Here is a 17,075-nt window from a genome sequence, read left to right as displayed (position 1 = left end):
TTAAGTAGGCTACACACCCAGAACGGAGCTCAACATGGGGTTTGAACTCACAACCCCGAGATCAAGACCTGAGCAGAGATCGACAGCCAGATGCTTAACAGACTGAGTCACCCAGGTGCCCCAGATTAATACCTTTTTTTTTTTTTTTTTTTTAAAGCCGAGTAAGCATGCAAGGAGTCCTTCCCAGTGTTGTACCCCTGGGATTAGCAACTAGAAGTGGTGGTGATGCTAAAACTCAAAGAAATGCATTTGGCATGTAGGAAGTTCTTGCCCGGATACAGTACCATGTGCATTACATAAAGTCTGGTTCCTCATCCGTGCTTTCATTCGTGGCTCTAAAGCGACTGATAAAATTTTAGAAGGGAGGTTGTAGAGCCGCTATGGCTGTCCAAATTTAAAAGAAGCATGCTTAGACTGAGTATGAGTTTAGCTCTCAAAATAGCTACTTTCTCATCTTTAATGCTTCTGCAGCTTCAAAATCCTCCTTCAATTAATGTCAGAGCTCAGAGATCTTAAAGATCAATAGCTATGAAGATTTCTGGGGAGAACATGGAATTTAAAGAAAACTGTTAAATTTTGAGTCACGAGTAGTCCTGCTATGCTGAAGGACACTCCAGAACATTTGTTGCCTCAAAGTGATGCCCCGCACTCATTTGGATGTATTTCCCGCATTTGCACATCATTTCGTGACATGCCAAGTAAACGCATTCCGGGATGAAGACAGCTTTTTTCTACCTATGTATAGTTTGTGCCTTTGCATACATTTTAATCCATGATCATTGGAGAAAATGAATTTAAAACTGACATGCCCTTTGGCGGCAATTTGAAAAATAAATTATTTTGGAATTTGCTTTTCTTTTTTAGCTAAAAACAAATTAACCTAAGCCAACTTCCAATTAAATTTATGAGTTGTAAATCTTCAGTCAGACTACTAAGGATTCAATAGATAAATTTAACTGTTGGAAAATATTTACTTTTACATTAATAATTTTACTGAAAATTTATGGCTGTGAGGCCTGAAAGAATGTTCCAGCATAAGCAGTAGTGACCATGAGGGTTAACACTTAGTATCTCTTCCATCTCCCTTCTTATCCATCAAATTAAGTTTGTTACTGAGGTGAGAACACTTTATTTTGATTATAGATAATCTCAGAGTTATCCCTCAAAAAATAATTTAAGTACATTAAATCTCTTTCTTTTTGTGGGTCTAAATATACTTAGTAAACAGCAAAGGATGACCCACCTGATAGACAGAAAGCAGCAGGTAAATTTAAAGCACGCTTTTATTGTTATGACCATCCCTTTAGCTTCCAGAAGAATCAGAGGCAATAAAATCTGCAAAGTCATGACATTAAACATCATCATCATCAGATCCCCAAATTGAGATTTCTCCATGCTTGCAGCCATCAGGGAGTCTACTCAGGTCCCAGTAGACATTCAGACTCGCAAGACCCACATAGGCCACAACTGGCATGACATCTGCTTAATAGATCCACGACAGGGAAGACAAGCAGGGCTCTGGCAGGCATTTCTCTCTCCCAGGAAGGAGTCCTTGCAGTCGTCCAGCAGCTACTCTGCGGCTCTCAAATGTCGGCCTTGAAACAAGAGATGAGAGCCCCCTCAGTGGGTGCAGTCACCTTGGCTTAGGAGCCCCCATGTTTCCACCACGGAGGAACCAGAATTTCCATAACAACTCCGTGAGCAGAGCTGGCGGAAGTGTCTCAGAAGACATGAACAATGACAAGATTCACTCAGGAAACCCAAACCTGTGACTTCTCGCCAGGTTTCTAAAGTCCATCCATAGTTTCTCCAATTCAGATGCAACGTAGTCATCGAGAGACACTTTTACCCTAAGCCACGCTGCTCAGTGACCCAGCCGATGGTCCATTTGTATCAGGTTTCCAGAAGAACACAGCTAGAGCGTAAATAGAAGATCACTGTTTACAGTGCAGGAGAAGGGGATTCACAACCCTTTCCCCATACTTCATAACATAGGAGTGAGTAAATTCTGTTCCTGTTTGACCATGGAAGGAGTTTTTCCAGATTAATTTCCAGACACCTGAGTTTGCTCTCAGTAGAATTATCTGGCATATCTAAAAATCACTCCTTTGCATTCTCCTATGATGCTCAGAACAGTAAGTTCTGAGAGTGATAATCTTTAGGAAAATGTTACTTGCCTATAGGCTTAAAAACAAATTTTCAGGGATTTTAAAGATTTATAGTACTCATCGATAATTAGTCCTAAATCAGGCTGACTTTCTGTTCAAGACGGATTTACTGTCCTCTCTGGTTAATTCCAAAGCATGTTGGTAATGAACTGGTATCTACAGAGCGTGTATGTTGCTATCTTATCTCTTTACCAGGTGTGCATTGAGACATACATATGTAGCTGTCACCAACGTAGTATAAACACGGCTGTGCGGGCAACTCTCAGTCAAATGCTGAGTGACTTGACTTTACAGTTACGACAAAGGCAGGAGAACACGGTGAGCGGGCTTGCCGGCGTCTCTGTGTAACTGCATGCTGCGTGTCCCACACCCTCGATGCTCCCTCCTCTCCCACCTGCTGCCAGGGCAGCTTCCTCCTGAAGCAGTGGGAGAGGCTTGCTTGGTTTAGAAGAACATTCATTTATATAAATTCAGCTCTTTATATTTTTGCCTGTTTAAAGTTTTGAGAGTCGTTTTTCCTTATGGTTCCTATCATTTTTTAGTCATTATTGAAAATTTTATATAAAAATGTTATGTTAATATCCTAACAAATACCAGAAGTAAGTGCAAAATTAATAGCAATTAATTACATGCTTTGAGGCTTGGTGTCTGTTGCTCTTTGTTAACTAAAAGATTGTTCCAGATCTTTCTTCACTTTCTGGGGCCATCAAGGTAAAGCTTGATTTGCCTTCTCTCTGTCACCAAAGTCCATTGGCACTTATTGATCTAAACTTGAACCGACTGTCTAAAATGAGCGTTCCCAAGAAAAATGTAAATGTAGTTGGCTTCTTGTATATTTTATCTTTGGGGAATGTTAATGAAGGAGATGATTCTTCTTTAAAATAGGTATGTAGTGTTTTTTTTTTATCTGCTTCTGAATAATTCAGATTAAAATTCTTTAAAAATCTCCAAGAAGTATTCTGAAATGAACACTTTATTATTCTCTAGAATAGGAAATCTCAGGGGCGGTCTGAACTATCTCAGAAGTTCACTTTAAGGAAGTGAAGTTCTCATGTTTAACTTAAATTATTTCTAATTTTTACCTCAATTATTTTCTAATTTTTACAGTTGAGTGGAACCTTAGGGTTTATCTAGTCAAATTCTTTTAGCCCTCGTTTTACAAATGAGGAAGATGAAGCCCAGAAAGGTGAAATTGAAATCTAAAATGAATGAGCTTATCAGTAAAAGAGCCAGAACTAAGCCGCTGGGCTCTTGCTTCTGTGGGAGACAGGGTTTGAAAAAGCAACACTAATCTGAAAATGCAAACACTTTTTTTTTTTAATGGTTGTTGGTTTTTCTTTGTTTTTTTACATTTTTACGTTTGCTATGTCCACAGCCCAAGTTTCTATTAAGAAATTGTTTTATCTTGAGAGTATTACCTTAGGTTACCCTTTGTTAAAAACTACTTCACTTAAAGTAGGATTTTGAGTATTACAGTGTGGAAATAGTAGTTAAAAAGAAATTCAAATTATAAATAGCAAACATGCTAAGAAAAGAAACCCAAAAAACATTAAAAACACATTTTAAAAGAAGTAAACCTAAGACGTTGGAAATCTTGTATTAATCATACATTCATAGTTCATCCTTGCTAAATGGCAATGTGATGAAATAATGTAATACTAACGTCTCCATGTTTTGAGATGAAACATTTAAATGAAACTTTGTAGTTTCAAAGTGATTTCCATTGTATCCCTTTACTTAATCTTACTTTTAAAATGTTAAGGAGGAGAATATGAGGCTTTAAGTGAAATGACTCTGCCTTTTAGCTCACATTGCTCTTCTGTAGGAAGGATAACAGGTACACCCTAGAGGTCAGGGTAAAACCGAGAGTGTGCGACTCTTGATCATGGGGTTATGAGTTTGAGTCCCACAATGGGTGTAGAGATTGCTTAAAAATAAAATCTTTTTTAAAAAAAACTCAAAAACTCAGAGAGTTATCTTCCTTTGCTTGTGGTCTTATGTGTCTAACAAGCCTTCTGGTCCTGCTCCTCACGGACCATCTGGACTTACCCAGCCTGAGGCAAGATCCCAAATTAGGTAGAAAATTAGTGTTTCCTGTCATTTCCTTTCCATTACTCATGCAGTCCCCAGAGATGTTTCCATGTCCCAGAAAAATAATTCTCAGGATGCTAATATTTGAAGCATATGCGATGTCTACTAGCGGGAGACCTAAGTTTTGTCAGCTAAGAACAGTGATTTTTTAAAAAGCTAGTAAAGGGGAGTGGTCTACAGGAGTGGAGAGGTTCATTCAAAAGAGACGGTGTGTTCGCCCACAGCCCACCTAGACTTACCTGGGGAAGATATGTAGTGTGTACCATGACCCCTCACAGGAATGCATCATGGGCCACCTCAGAATTAGGAAGGCTTAAATACAACAGAAAGAAAATGAACCTAGAATGCCAAAACCCTTAGCAGGAAATGTACAGTTGATCCTTGAACAACATGGGTTTGGACAGCACGAGTCCACTAATAGATTTTCTTCATAAATATAGTACTGTATTTTTTCTTATGATTTTCTTAATACTTTCTTTTTTCTATCTTGCATTATTAAGAAAACAGAATATTTTACAAACAGCATACAAAATATGTGTTTCTTGACTTGTTTATATTATTGGTAAGGTTTCTAGTGAACACTATGCTCTTAGTAGTCATGTTTTAGGGGAGTCAGAAGGGACACACAGATTTTTTTTTTTTACTCTAGGGGTAATCGGTTCCCCCAACCCCCACATTGTTCATGGGTCACCTGTAATTTCAATTTAATGGCTATCCCTACTCCCAGAACAGATCACACAATTTGATTTTGTGCCATCAGGATCTTAGAGTTACTATCAAGCTTTATTATCGAATTATTTAGGTGATGAAAGCCATTGTTAAATTGTAAGTTACTAATTTCAAAAAGCAAAAATGCCACATGTAAATACTAGGATGTAGGTGGTAGTGCTTCTCCTGTCCTTTAAAGATGATTCAGATGCATTTTCTCCAGAAAATGTTATTCTACACTCTCTATTTAACCACTGCTGAGCTGTAGATATTGACATAGCCTTTCACCATGAATGCTATGAAAGCCGCTGAGCTTGCCAATTGATGAACAAAGAAAAGTAAAAATATGTGCTTGTAACAAGTTTAAAAGACAAAACAGTGCCCTGGGAGGATTTCTATGTCTGGCGGTTGATCAGCCGGAAAATACCCTTTTCTCTCCCAGTGCTCAGAGGTGGGAAGACTGAAGAACCTTTCTACAGACCTCCGTTTTAAAGTTCAGGAACCTGATCCTTCTCATTACTAAGAGTTCGTATTCAGTAGGTGCCAACCAAAGTATAGGCTGTGACCTTGGAACAAACCGTCTGTGCAAAGGTAACTCACCTGTTTCCATAGGGACAGCTCCAGGCTCTAGCTCAGCACCCTGGAATCATACAGTGAGCAAAGGGCTTAAACCTTTATGAAGATTGTGGAGTCTGGAATGAATTATTTTAGGAACTGATGAGCTCAGTTCCAGACATCAGAGTCTTCTCCCAAATACCATGAGTAATGAAATGCTATCAAGACCTGCAGGGGCCACTTAGGATAGTTCGTTGAGCCCAGAGCACTCAGAATGACATTTGTTCCCTAGAATTTTCCATGGTGTAGGAGTCAGGATTTTTGTGCCTGAATATCCTAATTGTCCTGTGTGTATTTCCCTTGCTAGATAATTGAAAACCCGGATGTCCCACAGGAATTCAGGAATCAAGGTATTGCATTTGATTTTTGCTAGTTCAGTTGAAAAAGTGAGTCTAAGAATGCCTGCTATGTGCTTGGCACTGGGGATATAGAGGTGAGTGGGGCTCTCAGGGAGCTCTCCAGAGGTTCTGCTTAGCTTTGCTTTACCAGCTGGTACTTCATCAGCTGTTCGCTAAACTTCCTTCTGGCCCTGTACTCTGCCCCTACACCTATTTCTGTTCCAGCTCTGTGAAGGAGAGTAACTTTTCATATACCTCCCTGTTGGAGGCTAGGGGTATTTTGTGGCTTTGTTTTTGTTGTTGTTGTTGTCATTGTTTTGTTTTTGCTTTGTTTTGTTCTCCATGAAGTAAGGTTTATTAATTGTTAAAATGAGAATTGGATAGAGGGTTGTAGAAACCTGACTGGCGTAGAGCTATTGTACCATAATAAGTTGGAGAAATGCCATTTTTTTCACATGAAAATAAATGAATCTCACAGGGAATCTGACAGTAGGACAAAGAGCTCAATATAGGTGGCAGATGAAATCCAGGTAAGGAATTTCATTCTGACCCAGAGGAAAAGGAAAAACAGAGGTCTACCTATAACTGACAAGCAGTTCATCTTTTGTTTTTTAGAGTCCTTTGTTTTGTTTCTCAGTTTGGTAGTATTTTCTGAAAAGATATGAAAAATTCAAATCATTGAATTTAGAAAATGGAATCATGTTTTATCTCATATTTTATTCAGTAATTTAAAAAATACTAGAAAATCTGCTTTTCTTTGATATTTTTGCATGTTAACAATAAGAAAAGGTGGAGGTGAGAGGAAAGTTGGTTACAGAGAGGATGAAAAGGGGAATAAAAGGCGGAAAGAAATGCAGCCAAGCAGCCACAATCAGGAGACACAGAATGAAGGAAAGAAATGAGAAAGGCATTAAGTTATCTCTGAAAGACTGCTGGAGCGTGTGTTTTTCATTCCCCCTCGCTCCCTTCTTGGGCTGCCAACCAGAGCATGCTTCAGCATCTTGCCACCTGGGGAAGCTCCCCGTGACGTGCTCCACCCGTCTTTCCCTCTCTTGGGCCATTGTGGTTCTGTAAAACCTTCACTTTGGTTTTATAAACCAAAGAGGAGGTCCAAGTCCTCTTGGCCGCAGGTTTATCTTTAAAATATATGTATTAGTGAAAAGTGGATGGACCCACTGACTTTTATCTAAAACTTTGTTTAAGGACTACTTATGGGTTTTATTTATTTTTAGTGGTGTCTTATTGTTGTCTTATCATTTCTCAGGTTTGTTTCTTCGTTGAAGAGCATAAATTCTCATGATTAGCTATTTCTCTTTCCCATCCTCCTCTGACTTCACTGTTGTTTTCTGTCTTATGCTATTTCCATTTTTTTCTCCATCATTCTTGACCTCATGGTCATTTTTTTTAATCTCAACATTCATCAAATACTCAGCCACAATTGTATAGATCTTTAAAGGTGTTTGTTACTAGAAAAACAAATGCTTTCACTTGTTATTTTACTGGGCCCAACGATTCTCTGAGATTGGGATTATTTGTACCCATTTCACCAAAGGGAGAACTGAAGCTTACCCAAACTCTCATGGTCAGCAAGTTGTGGACCAGTACCTGACCAGTTTCTAAATTTCACCCTTTCTCCAATACGTGTTTTTGTTGCTAGCTTCTGAACATGAACATGTCTGGAGGAAAAATTATTTCTTCTGGCCTGGTCATTGCTCTGTTAGCAACTGTGTGCCCTGAGGATTCTGGGAAAATAGGTAAAGTAGTACAAATGGGGAGTAAGTTATTTTGCCGTCTTTCCCTGATTCCTTAGTTTGAGAAGCCCATCTTTCTTCCATGCTGCCACATTTTACCTCTTTGATACAACTCAAATCTGCTCAAGAGATCCAGAAATTCCAAAGGTCAGAATAAGGGATACATTTGTAGTCTACTATTCTAAATATTGTGGAAATTGTTGTCAGTTGTATTGTTTCTTAAATTAATGAACTCTCCTTTTGTTAAGTGTGAATGAGTTTTATTTATAATAGTAAACAATGTATCATTTTCTTTTTGAACCTAGTTTTTGAAGTGTTTTACTTCAGAAATGAATAATTATATTTTCTATGATCATTTTAGTGGCCTGAGGAAGGCTGAGCATCTGAAAACCTTTTGAAAACATCAAAAGCAAAGGATGAGAAGGACTGTTGAGGAAGCTTCTAGTGCCCTCTGCCAATGTCTAATGCTTGTAATCTCTTCTGTTTGAAGGGTCGACAGTTGAGTCCCTCTGTGATGACCTTGTCTCTGTGCTCACTGTTCTGTGTGAGAAGCTGCAAGCTGCCATTAAGTAAGTGCCTTCAACATTGGTGTTCTTATTCACCACTAGTCTATTTCTGAGATAACTTTTGTCTACAGCATCACTTACAATTACAGATTATAGGGACAATGGTTACCCCCATTGGTATTCACCTGCCAATCCTGAGAAATCTATTCAGTGACTTTGGGCAAGCCCACACTACCAATACCATGACTGAAGGATATAACTTTCTCATGAGAAGTAGGAAAACAATAGCTTTCAAAGAAGACTTAATCCCTTGAGCATGGAGCTGAGTGAGAAGAATGATGGTTGGCTAAGAGGTACTTAACAAAGTTAGTTGATGTAACCCGGGTACATCCCAGTTGTGTGACTCTAAATGAGTCTTCTCACTGACCTCTGCTAATGGCAAGGACAGACTCTGTGGTCTTCCTCTATTTCTTCTAACATTTTCTGAGCCTGTGAGTTCACATACATATTTTTGAAAAGAACACATTGTTCTTTTATGTACTCATTTTTTGTATGCCAGTTTAATCCTTGATATTAGATCATATAGATGATATCCACTGCTCCAACTCTCCATTCAGTAAGTTAACTTATTAATTCATCTTTAGTAAAGCCAAATCATAAAAGGACTAGACTTTCCAAGATGAGATGAAAAGCCTCTACCAGCTACATATATAATTACTTACAAAATCTACAACACAATACAGTTCTGAAATGCCGTTTGAGTTATGAAAGACACTATAATTTGCTAGTAACTAGAGTATTTGGTAGTTCAGAAAATTTTACTTGTAGAATTTCCTATATACTAATAAGTTGGGAGACATAGTCTAGTTGAAACATTAGTGAGGCTTCTCACTTTGCTGGAAAATTTACAGACACTTGTCGGGTTTTTGTTTTTGTTCTTGTTTCTTTTTTTAATAAACTTAGGATTTTTGAAAGCTAAGCTTAGAATGACTCTTCAGAGTTTTTGCCCAATGGTTTCTTTATGGTGTATCCATCATTCCTTTAAGTCATCTGCACATTTTGACCAAATGAAGCTCCCTTCATATTAGGCACTTAAACAATGAAGAGATCTAGTGAATCCATAGGTACTACAAGCGAAAAAGAAAAGCACTTCTTCCACAAGCCCCACCTGCAAGTTTCTCTCACCCCTGGACCCTGGGAAGAACATTATTTTTCCTCAGTCCCCATCTCCCCTGGCCATGGAGAGTTAGGGTAGTAGGCCTGGGACCCAGATTATGATCCTAACCTCAAGACTCTAACACCAACTACAATGACCCCCATCTGTAGAGTCTTCATGTGACCTGATTACCTTGGGACAGTTCCAGGTTGTGCCCATTCTGTAAGATTGTAATCACCCTCCTTCACTTTTGACAGTGTCCTGGCTGGGATAGGTTATATATTCACTCTACCTATCCATGACCAGGGTTTATATTTCTTCTAGTGCTCACTCCTCTCCACCCCTTCCTAGTTCTACTACCTCACAGCAAAGCCAGCGGTTATATCAGAGCTGGGGGATGCTTCTCATTGGCTTGTTTTCTCCTAAGATATAAACATATCTGGTGTTTAATCACTATTGGCTCAACTACATTATCTTTGTTGCATTAGCTGGGTAAAACCCGTTTGACCCATTACCACCTTATGACTTTGGGCAGAGCTCTCAACCACTGTAAGCTTATATAGCCTATAAAATAATTAACATATTATTTATTATTATTTGTATGTAATACAGCATTAGTGATATAAAATATATTAAGGTTTTTGTAAGAATGAAATGAGAAAATTTACTTAAAAGATAGTTGAGTCCCAATAACCAAAGATTACCTGAGGCTAAGAGAATTTGGTTTATCAACTTGTATTAATGAAGGAGGTTGTACACTCTAGGGAGCCAAGTGTAATCAAGCAAAGGATGTTAGGAAGGATTGTTATAGATTCGAACCAGAGTTAGGCGATCTGGAGTGGGTGAAAGGAACCAAGAGTCTGTTCAAGGATTGGGTGCTGTCAGAAAGTAGGGGCATTCCCAGGATGGGACATCTTCATTTTTATTCAGCTGATGGGAGGAACAGTTAAGGAGCTGTCATTGTAGAAGAAATAGGAGTCATTTACAGGGGAGGGTGATATTTGGTCATTTTTGTGGTTGTACAGGATTCCTTTTTTTAAATCTCTGTTCAGGCCAATTCATAGACAGGCTTTCATTTTGTTCTGTTGCCATTGTGGAGAGTTCTCATCCAATATTAACATTCTGTGAAATTGTTTGTGTTCCCCGGGGGACATCCCAGCTGGCTGGTAGTAACTAGGCAGTCACCAGCTGTCAAAGATGCTTCTTCTCCATCCTCCACCCCCTCAGTCTCAGCATTATGAGGGAAAAAAACAAAGACCATCAAAACTTTGAAAAATATAAAAGCTATGTTCATTACCTTGAAATCAAGGGGGAAAAAAAATTGCACATTTTTTTTCCTGAACAGTGTGCTAAGAGAAAACTAAGATTTTAAGTACTAAAAAACCTCAAGGTAGTTATGCCATTAATAATTGAAAATCAGCCACCAAGGTAAGTCTGAACAAATCTATAGGTCTATGAATGATAGATTTAAAACATACCATTGTTCACTGGTCAAGACTGCCTTCAGCTAGGTCCAATAAGTGCTTCAAGTTCATGGCTCTTTAAAACCTAGATGTCTCTGACATCAGTTGAAGGGACTGCCATCTGTAGAGTGACCACATGATCTAGTATACCTGGGACAGTCTGAGGTTACACCTGTTGTACTTATTATAGATTGTCAGTATTGGTATCTTCTAGGAAGTTTGGGATAAATGGAATTTTTTTAACTGCATAGTGCCTAACATGTAATAAATATTTGATATTCTAAAGTTATTTGTTTACTTTTAGAATTGTCAGTGCTATTTCCGGTTTAGGATGCAGTTTGGGACATTGAACTTCTTACATCAGACATTTGTAGATTATTAGGAAAATACATTGCACAAACACACTGCAAATGCATGTATACACATATTACCAACTAAAGGGCATAGATTTCTATCAGTCACCTAAAAAAAAGATGAAAACATTTTCTGAACCATATGACTTGGGAATTGATTTTAAACAGGAAAAGTAATTCATGCAGCACATACATGGTTTTCTAGGATTTCTCATTGGACTTTAGCTCAAAGATGGCTTTAGGCATGTTGTTACAGAGATTAATGGTTTTTATAGGATTCCCATGGTCTTGCTTGGTTTTTCAATGCAATTTCCCAGCCATCATTTTGCCTCTGGAGACTGTTCACTGTGTTTGAGTATGGCCTTTCCCATCATGATTCCATTTCCCTAAGATGAGGGTTCTGTTGCTAAGGACACTGGGGTACAGCCTGCTTAAGCATTAGCTTCAACAGGAGACCTGTAAGGCCACCTGGTCAGATGGTACCATGGTCTTGGCTACTTTCAATCTGGTGGTTCTCTTTATTCTTCTTGTTAAGTTTCCACATCTTTTGTAATTTCTTCTGAATTTGCTACCCAAACTCCTTTTATTTCTACTAGCTAAACTTAATACTTCTCCTACCTTCTAAATATCTTCTTCCTCTGAAATGACACTATGGTCAGTACTTTCCCTCAACAGCCATTTCCAAAAATGAGTGCCCACATGCCTCATTTCACTCTGTAAGGGTATGTATTCATGATACGCTTAGTCTCCTGGGAGGATTCACAAAATTCATCCAGGTATGCAGAATAACTCACATGCCTTGGAGATGTGTTATTAATAGAACTCTATATTAGGCATGTTGAGTTACACGATGCTTTGTAAATCCAAGGGTTTTGGGAAGGATAATTGGGCTTAGAAAGATATTTATTCATCCTCTACCCATTGGTCTCCTATCAGCCTCTCCCTACTTCCCTCTCCTCCCAGTGCCGAATGTCAGAGACAAGTGTACACCGAAGCAGTCTCGGGACCAGTGAGACAAGGCCAGGTGTTCCTATCATGTGTTTAATTTCATTCCACTTCTTACACAATTACGTAAGTCCCTCTCTCCTTTCGCTACCTAAATTTGAATTGTCTGAAGTGGGGAGGGGTAAGATCCAAATGATTCATCGTCAAACAAAATTCTAAGAACTCCGGAGATCCAGAATGTGCTGCCAGATTACCTCTGCAGGGACCTTGGGATGGGGGCTCCTTAGCTTTCAGGGCCCACTGGTACACTCACAAGAGTCGTTCTCCATGGCTGTTGAACCTGGGAGGAAGTTCAGAGATGGGCAGAGAACAAGACCAGCAGCTCCTCAACCTGCCAGCCATGAAATGCTCCAACGGAAGACCAGGCCGAGGGACTCGCAACCCTCCGTGTTGGCAGATTTTTCCTCATGTGTTTTGAAAGAGTTGACTGGTTTCTTGGCTTCTCGCCATGCTGTGCCTTCCACATATTTGTCTGTCTACAGTCAGACAAATAAGAACTGCACACACACAGGGCACATGCCTGTGTGTATTTCACAAGGTGCACGTGTGGAAGTTGCTTACATTTCATACAGCTCTTTTAGTGACGTGACTCATGCAAGGCCATGAGTACCCGTTTTTCCAGACTGCAGCAGCCCACAGAAAAGCTGCTGTGTTTGGTCTCCAAGGAGACTCCCAGGCCAGTTACCTTGGCGATGCCTCCTCTCTGTCATCGGGTGTGATGACTCGGGCTTGCAGTATTGCTGCCGCGTGCGTTCTCTGCGGATACTCAGAGGAATCTTGACTGCTCATGGCTTTTCTGCGGGTCTATTTCCAGTCTATCGTCTATAGTTCTTTTAGTTCTGCAATGTGAGACTGCCAGTTTGAAAGATAGACGTTTTTGAATAGGAACACTTAATAATTTTTTTAATTATATCTTTTTTAAATTCAATTAATAACATAGAGTGTATTATTAGTTTCAGAGGTAGAGTTCAGGGATTCATCAGTTGCATATAACACCCAGTGCTCATTACATCAGGTACCCTCCTTAATGCCCATCAACCAGTTACCGCATCCCCCCACCCATCTCCCCTCCTATAATCCTCAGTTTGTTTCCTGTAGTTAAGAGTCTCTTATAGTTTGTCTCCCTCTCTGCTTTTGTCTTATTTTATTTTTCCCTCCTTTCTCCTATGAGCCTCTGTTTTGTTTCTTAAAATCCACATGTGGTGAAGTCATAGGATAATCATCTTTCTCCAATGGACCTATTTCACTTAGCATAATACCCTCCAGTTCCATCCACATCATTGCAAATTGTAAGATTCCTTTTTTTGGTTGCTGAGTAATGAGTCCAGTGATTGGTCAGAAAGATGAACCTGAGACTATAGCAGAGATGGTCATTTCAGAACTTTTTCAAAATGTGGCTTATTGGTTTATGACCCTTCTGTTTTACCTTCTCCAATCTGTTCATTTCTATAGCTTCCAGAATGATTGTTCTAAAATGTACATTTGGGGGGCGCCTGGGTGGCTCAGTGGGTTAAAGCCACTGCCTTCGGCTCAGGTCATGACCCCAGCGTCCTGGGATCAAGCCCCGCATCGGGCTCTCTGCTCAGCAGGGAGCCTGCTTCCTCCCTTCTCTCTCTGCCTGCCTCTCTGCCTACTTGTGATCTGTCAAATAAATAAATAAATAATCTTTTAAAAAATAAATAAATAAAATAAAATAAAATGTACATTTGGTCCTGTCACTCTCCTACCTGCAGAATAAAGTCCACTACAAGTCCTCCCAATCCCCTCCTGATCTGGCCCTTGCTGCCTCCCCAGGCCCACCTCTCACTGATGGTATCCTCACAGTCCGCTCCAACCACAGACCACCACCCTCTCCCCAGCACTGACATGGAAGACTCCTACTTGAACTTTAGGTTTCTACGAAGATGCCTTTCCTTTTAGACATTCTTTCTGGATCTTTCTAAGGATTAGATGCCACTCCCATATACTCTCATAGAACCTTGTGTTAAATTATTCATGTGCAGCTGTTCCTACACAATGCTTTACCTACTTGCTTCCTTGTTTCTCTAGTCCCTTGAGAATGAAGAACGTGCTGTTTCTGGTCAGGAATGATGTCTTGCACAAAAGCATAGGGAAGCTTGCGGGTGTAGGAGTATAGAAATATGAAGTCCTTCCCTGGACCCAGAAGGGCTAAGTAGGTATTACCTTTTGTATTCTTCCTCCAACCACCACCTTCCTCTTGGTAAATAGTAATAATTTTTGTGGAAACTCAGCCTTTACCCACCTCTTCTTCCCCCGTCAGCAGGTGTGAGAGAGTATATTCAAATATAAGTGGAATTCCCTTTAAAAAATATATGTATGTGTGTGTGTGTGTGTGTATGTATATATATATATATATATGTATATATATACATACACTTGACAGAGAAAGAGAGCACAAGTAGGGGAGCAACAGGCAGAGGGAGAGGGAGAAGCAGGCTCCCCACTGAGCAGAGAGCCCAACGCAGGACTCAATCCCAGGACCCTGGGATCATGACCTGAGCTGAAGGCAGATGTTTAACCAACCAAGCCACCCAAATGCTCCATGGAATTCCCTTTTTCAGAATAATGGCATTATTTGAATCATTGTGCAGTTCTCTTTGGACAAGGGAGATCATCATAGAGTATGAGTCAGCAAGCTTTTTCTGTGAAGGGTCACATACTACCTCTGTTCCTATTCATTTCTCTTGTTTTTCTACAACCCCTTAAAAACGTAAAAATCATTTTTAGATCATGAGGCCATGGACAGGATTTTGCTCTTGGATATAGCTTGCCAACCAGTTTTAGAACTTCATGTCGATTTTAGAGAGACCTATTGCCAAAGAATCTAACATAGCCCTTGAACGAGGGGCCCACAGCATCCCCTGTCTTGAGATCCCCCATCTTGCATCTGTACAAACTTTCTCAGTTTGGCAGTGGTATGTGTGTAATCTCTGGGGCTTTGGGATGGGCTAGTGTAAACTTTTCTTCCTTTCTGTCTCAAGTTTCTAGTCTGCGTGTCACTGGTCTTGCCTCTCATGTCCACCCCCTTCTCCTGGGAGTTATTTGAACTGCTATGGGTATTAAACTTCCTTTTGGCATTTATTTAAGTTAGGAGAAAAGATACACAACCAAAAATGATTTTCAAAGCAGGTTCCTCCTTTTTCAGAACATACAGGACTCCTGAATGAATTCTCTTAGAAGTATTTATTATATTTATTACATATTTATCATAAATGTGCACTCAAACAGTAAATTCTTCCTTATTCCTGTTGGTCACTTACCACCCACCTGGAGTTTAATACTTGCTGGTGGATTAGACAGAAAACTTAGCCTGGGTATAAGAACATGCATCCCCTGAAGTTGTCTTTTTTTTTTTTTAATCTGGCTGTGTGGATTAATCTTATAATAATAACTCTGAGAAAAATAATTTGTCCGTTGAAAAACCATGTTGCCTTCAAAACAAATTCATATTAGTAAAGTGTTGACCATTTTTTAAAAAAGATTTTATTTATTTATTTGACAGAGATCACAAGTAGAGAGGTAGGCAGAGGGAGGAGGAAGCAGGCTCCCCACTGAGCAGAGAGCCCGATACGGGGCTCGATCCCAGGACCCTGAGATCATGACCTGAGCCAAAGGCAGAGGCTTAATCCACTGAGCCACCCAGGTGCCCCAAAATGTTGACCATTTAAAAGATAATGTGATTAGTGGTCTTTTGAAAAGTTTAGACAAGTGAACACATTAAGAGTTTGAATGTTTCTGGAATAAACTGTGGAATTTAATTGATAATGATATATCCATATTGGCTCTTTAATGGTAGCAAATGCCGGCGAGGTAGAACACGGTAACTGTTTCATGCTCAGTTTTTCTATATATCTAAAACTCCTCTGAAAAACGAAGTCTGTTAATTAAAAAAAAACAAAAAAACAAATAACAAAACTCCCCCGAACTGTATTAGTTTGCTTGGGCTGCCGTAACAAAGTTCCTTAGACTGGGTGGCTTACAGAACAGACATGTACTGCCTCCCAGCTTTGGAGGTGGGATGTCTAAGATCAGGATGTGAGCAGAGCTGGCTCCTTCTCAGGCCTTCAGAGAAGGATCTATCCCACACCACTCTCCTCGGTTTGCAGACAGTCATCTTCTCCTTATGTCTTTTCCATTGTCCTCCATCTGTGTGTGTCTCTGTGTCCAGTATTCTCCATTTTATATGGACATCAGTCATATTGGGTTAGGACCCACCCAAATGACCTCCCTTGAACTTGATGATCTGTGTCAGAGACCCTGTCTCCTATCAGGGCACGTTCTGAGGTACCAGGGGTTTGGTCCTCAACGTAGAAACGCGCAGGAATGCAATTCAACCCCTCATGCTAACTGCCCCCCACCAAAATGATCACTTCTCTCACGTCTGGCATTCTTCCAAGTGCTCCCCACACACCCCCTCTTTACTTCTGCCTTCCTGTGCACGCGTCCATATGTTGGTTTTGTTCCGCAGTGACCAGCAGCAGCTGCAGCTCCTGTACTTGGAGTGTGTCCTGTCCGTGCTCAGCAGCTCCTCGTCCTCCATGCACCTGCACAGAGCCTTCACCGACCTGATCTGGTGAGCCCCCCTACACCCCCCACACCCACCAGACTCGTCCCCCTTCCAGCTCTGCACCCGGGTCCCTGCCCATGGCATCCATGCCTGACTGGTCACTTCATCTGTGTGTGAATAGTATTTAGAGGGAAAGTAGGGAAATCGCTTTGCTCACATGCACTGGATCAAAATACAGACAGAAGCTAGATCTGAGGGCCTCTTGTGTTTTGTTGATGCCATAGGCTCATGTGACTCAAGAATGAGGAGAGTATTTTCTAGTTTATTAGATCATCCTAAAAGTATACAAAGGCACCAGAAAGTTGCTCAGGGGGGTCAAGAGCTATTGAATGT

General features: G+C 40.2%; 1 protein-coding gene across 1 annotated transcript in view; it reads left to right on the top strand.

Moving 5' to 3' along the window:
* Positions 1 to 17,075, top strand: part of ARFGEF3 (ARFGEF family member 3) — a 171,071-nt gene that overhangs the window by 72,937 nt on the left and 81,059 nt on the right. Inside the window, exons 6-9 of the mRNA XM_080805657.1 lie at positions 2,364 to 2,486; positions 5,890 to 5,932; positions 8,162 to 8,240; positions 16,644 to 16,748. Of these exons, the coding sequence (XP_080661783.1) occupies positions 2,364 to 2,486; positions 5,890 to 5,932; positions 8,162 to 8,240; positions 16,644 to 16,748 (350 nt within the window). The remainder of the gene's footprint in view (positions 1 to 2,363; positions 2,487 to 5,889; positions 5,933 to 8,161; positions 8,241 to 16,643; positions 16,749 to 17,075) is intronic.

The sequence above is a fragment of the Martes martes genome (genome assembly GCF_963455335.1).
Source record: "Martes martes genome assembly, chromosome: 6".
Classification (NCBI taxonomy): Eukaryota; Metazoa; Chordata; class Mammalia; order Carnivora; family Mustelidae; genus Martes; species Martes martes.
Note: the sequence above shows the minus strand (reverse complement) of the source record. Positions and strands in the feature narration are given on the sequence as shown.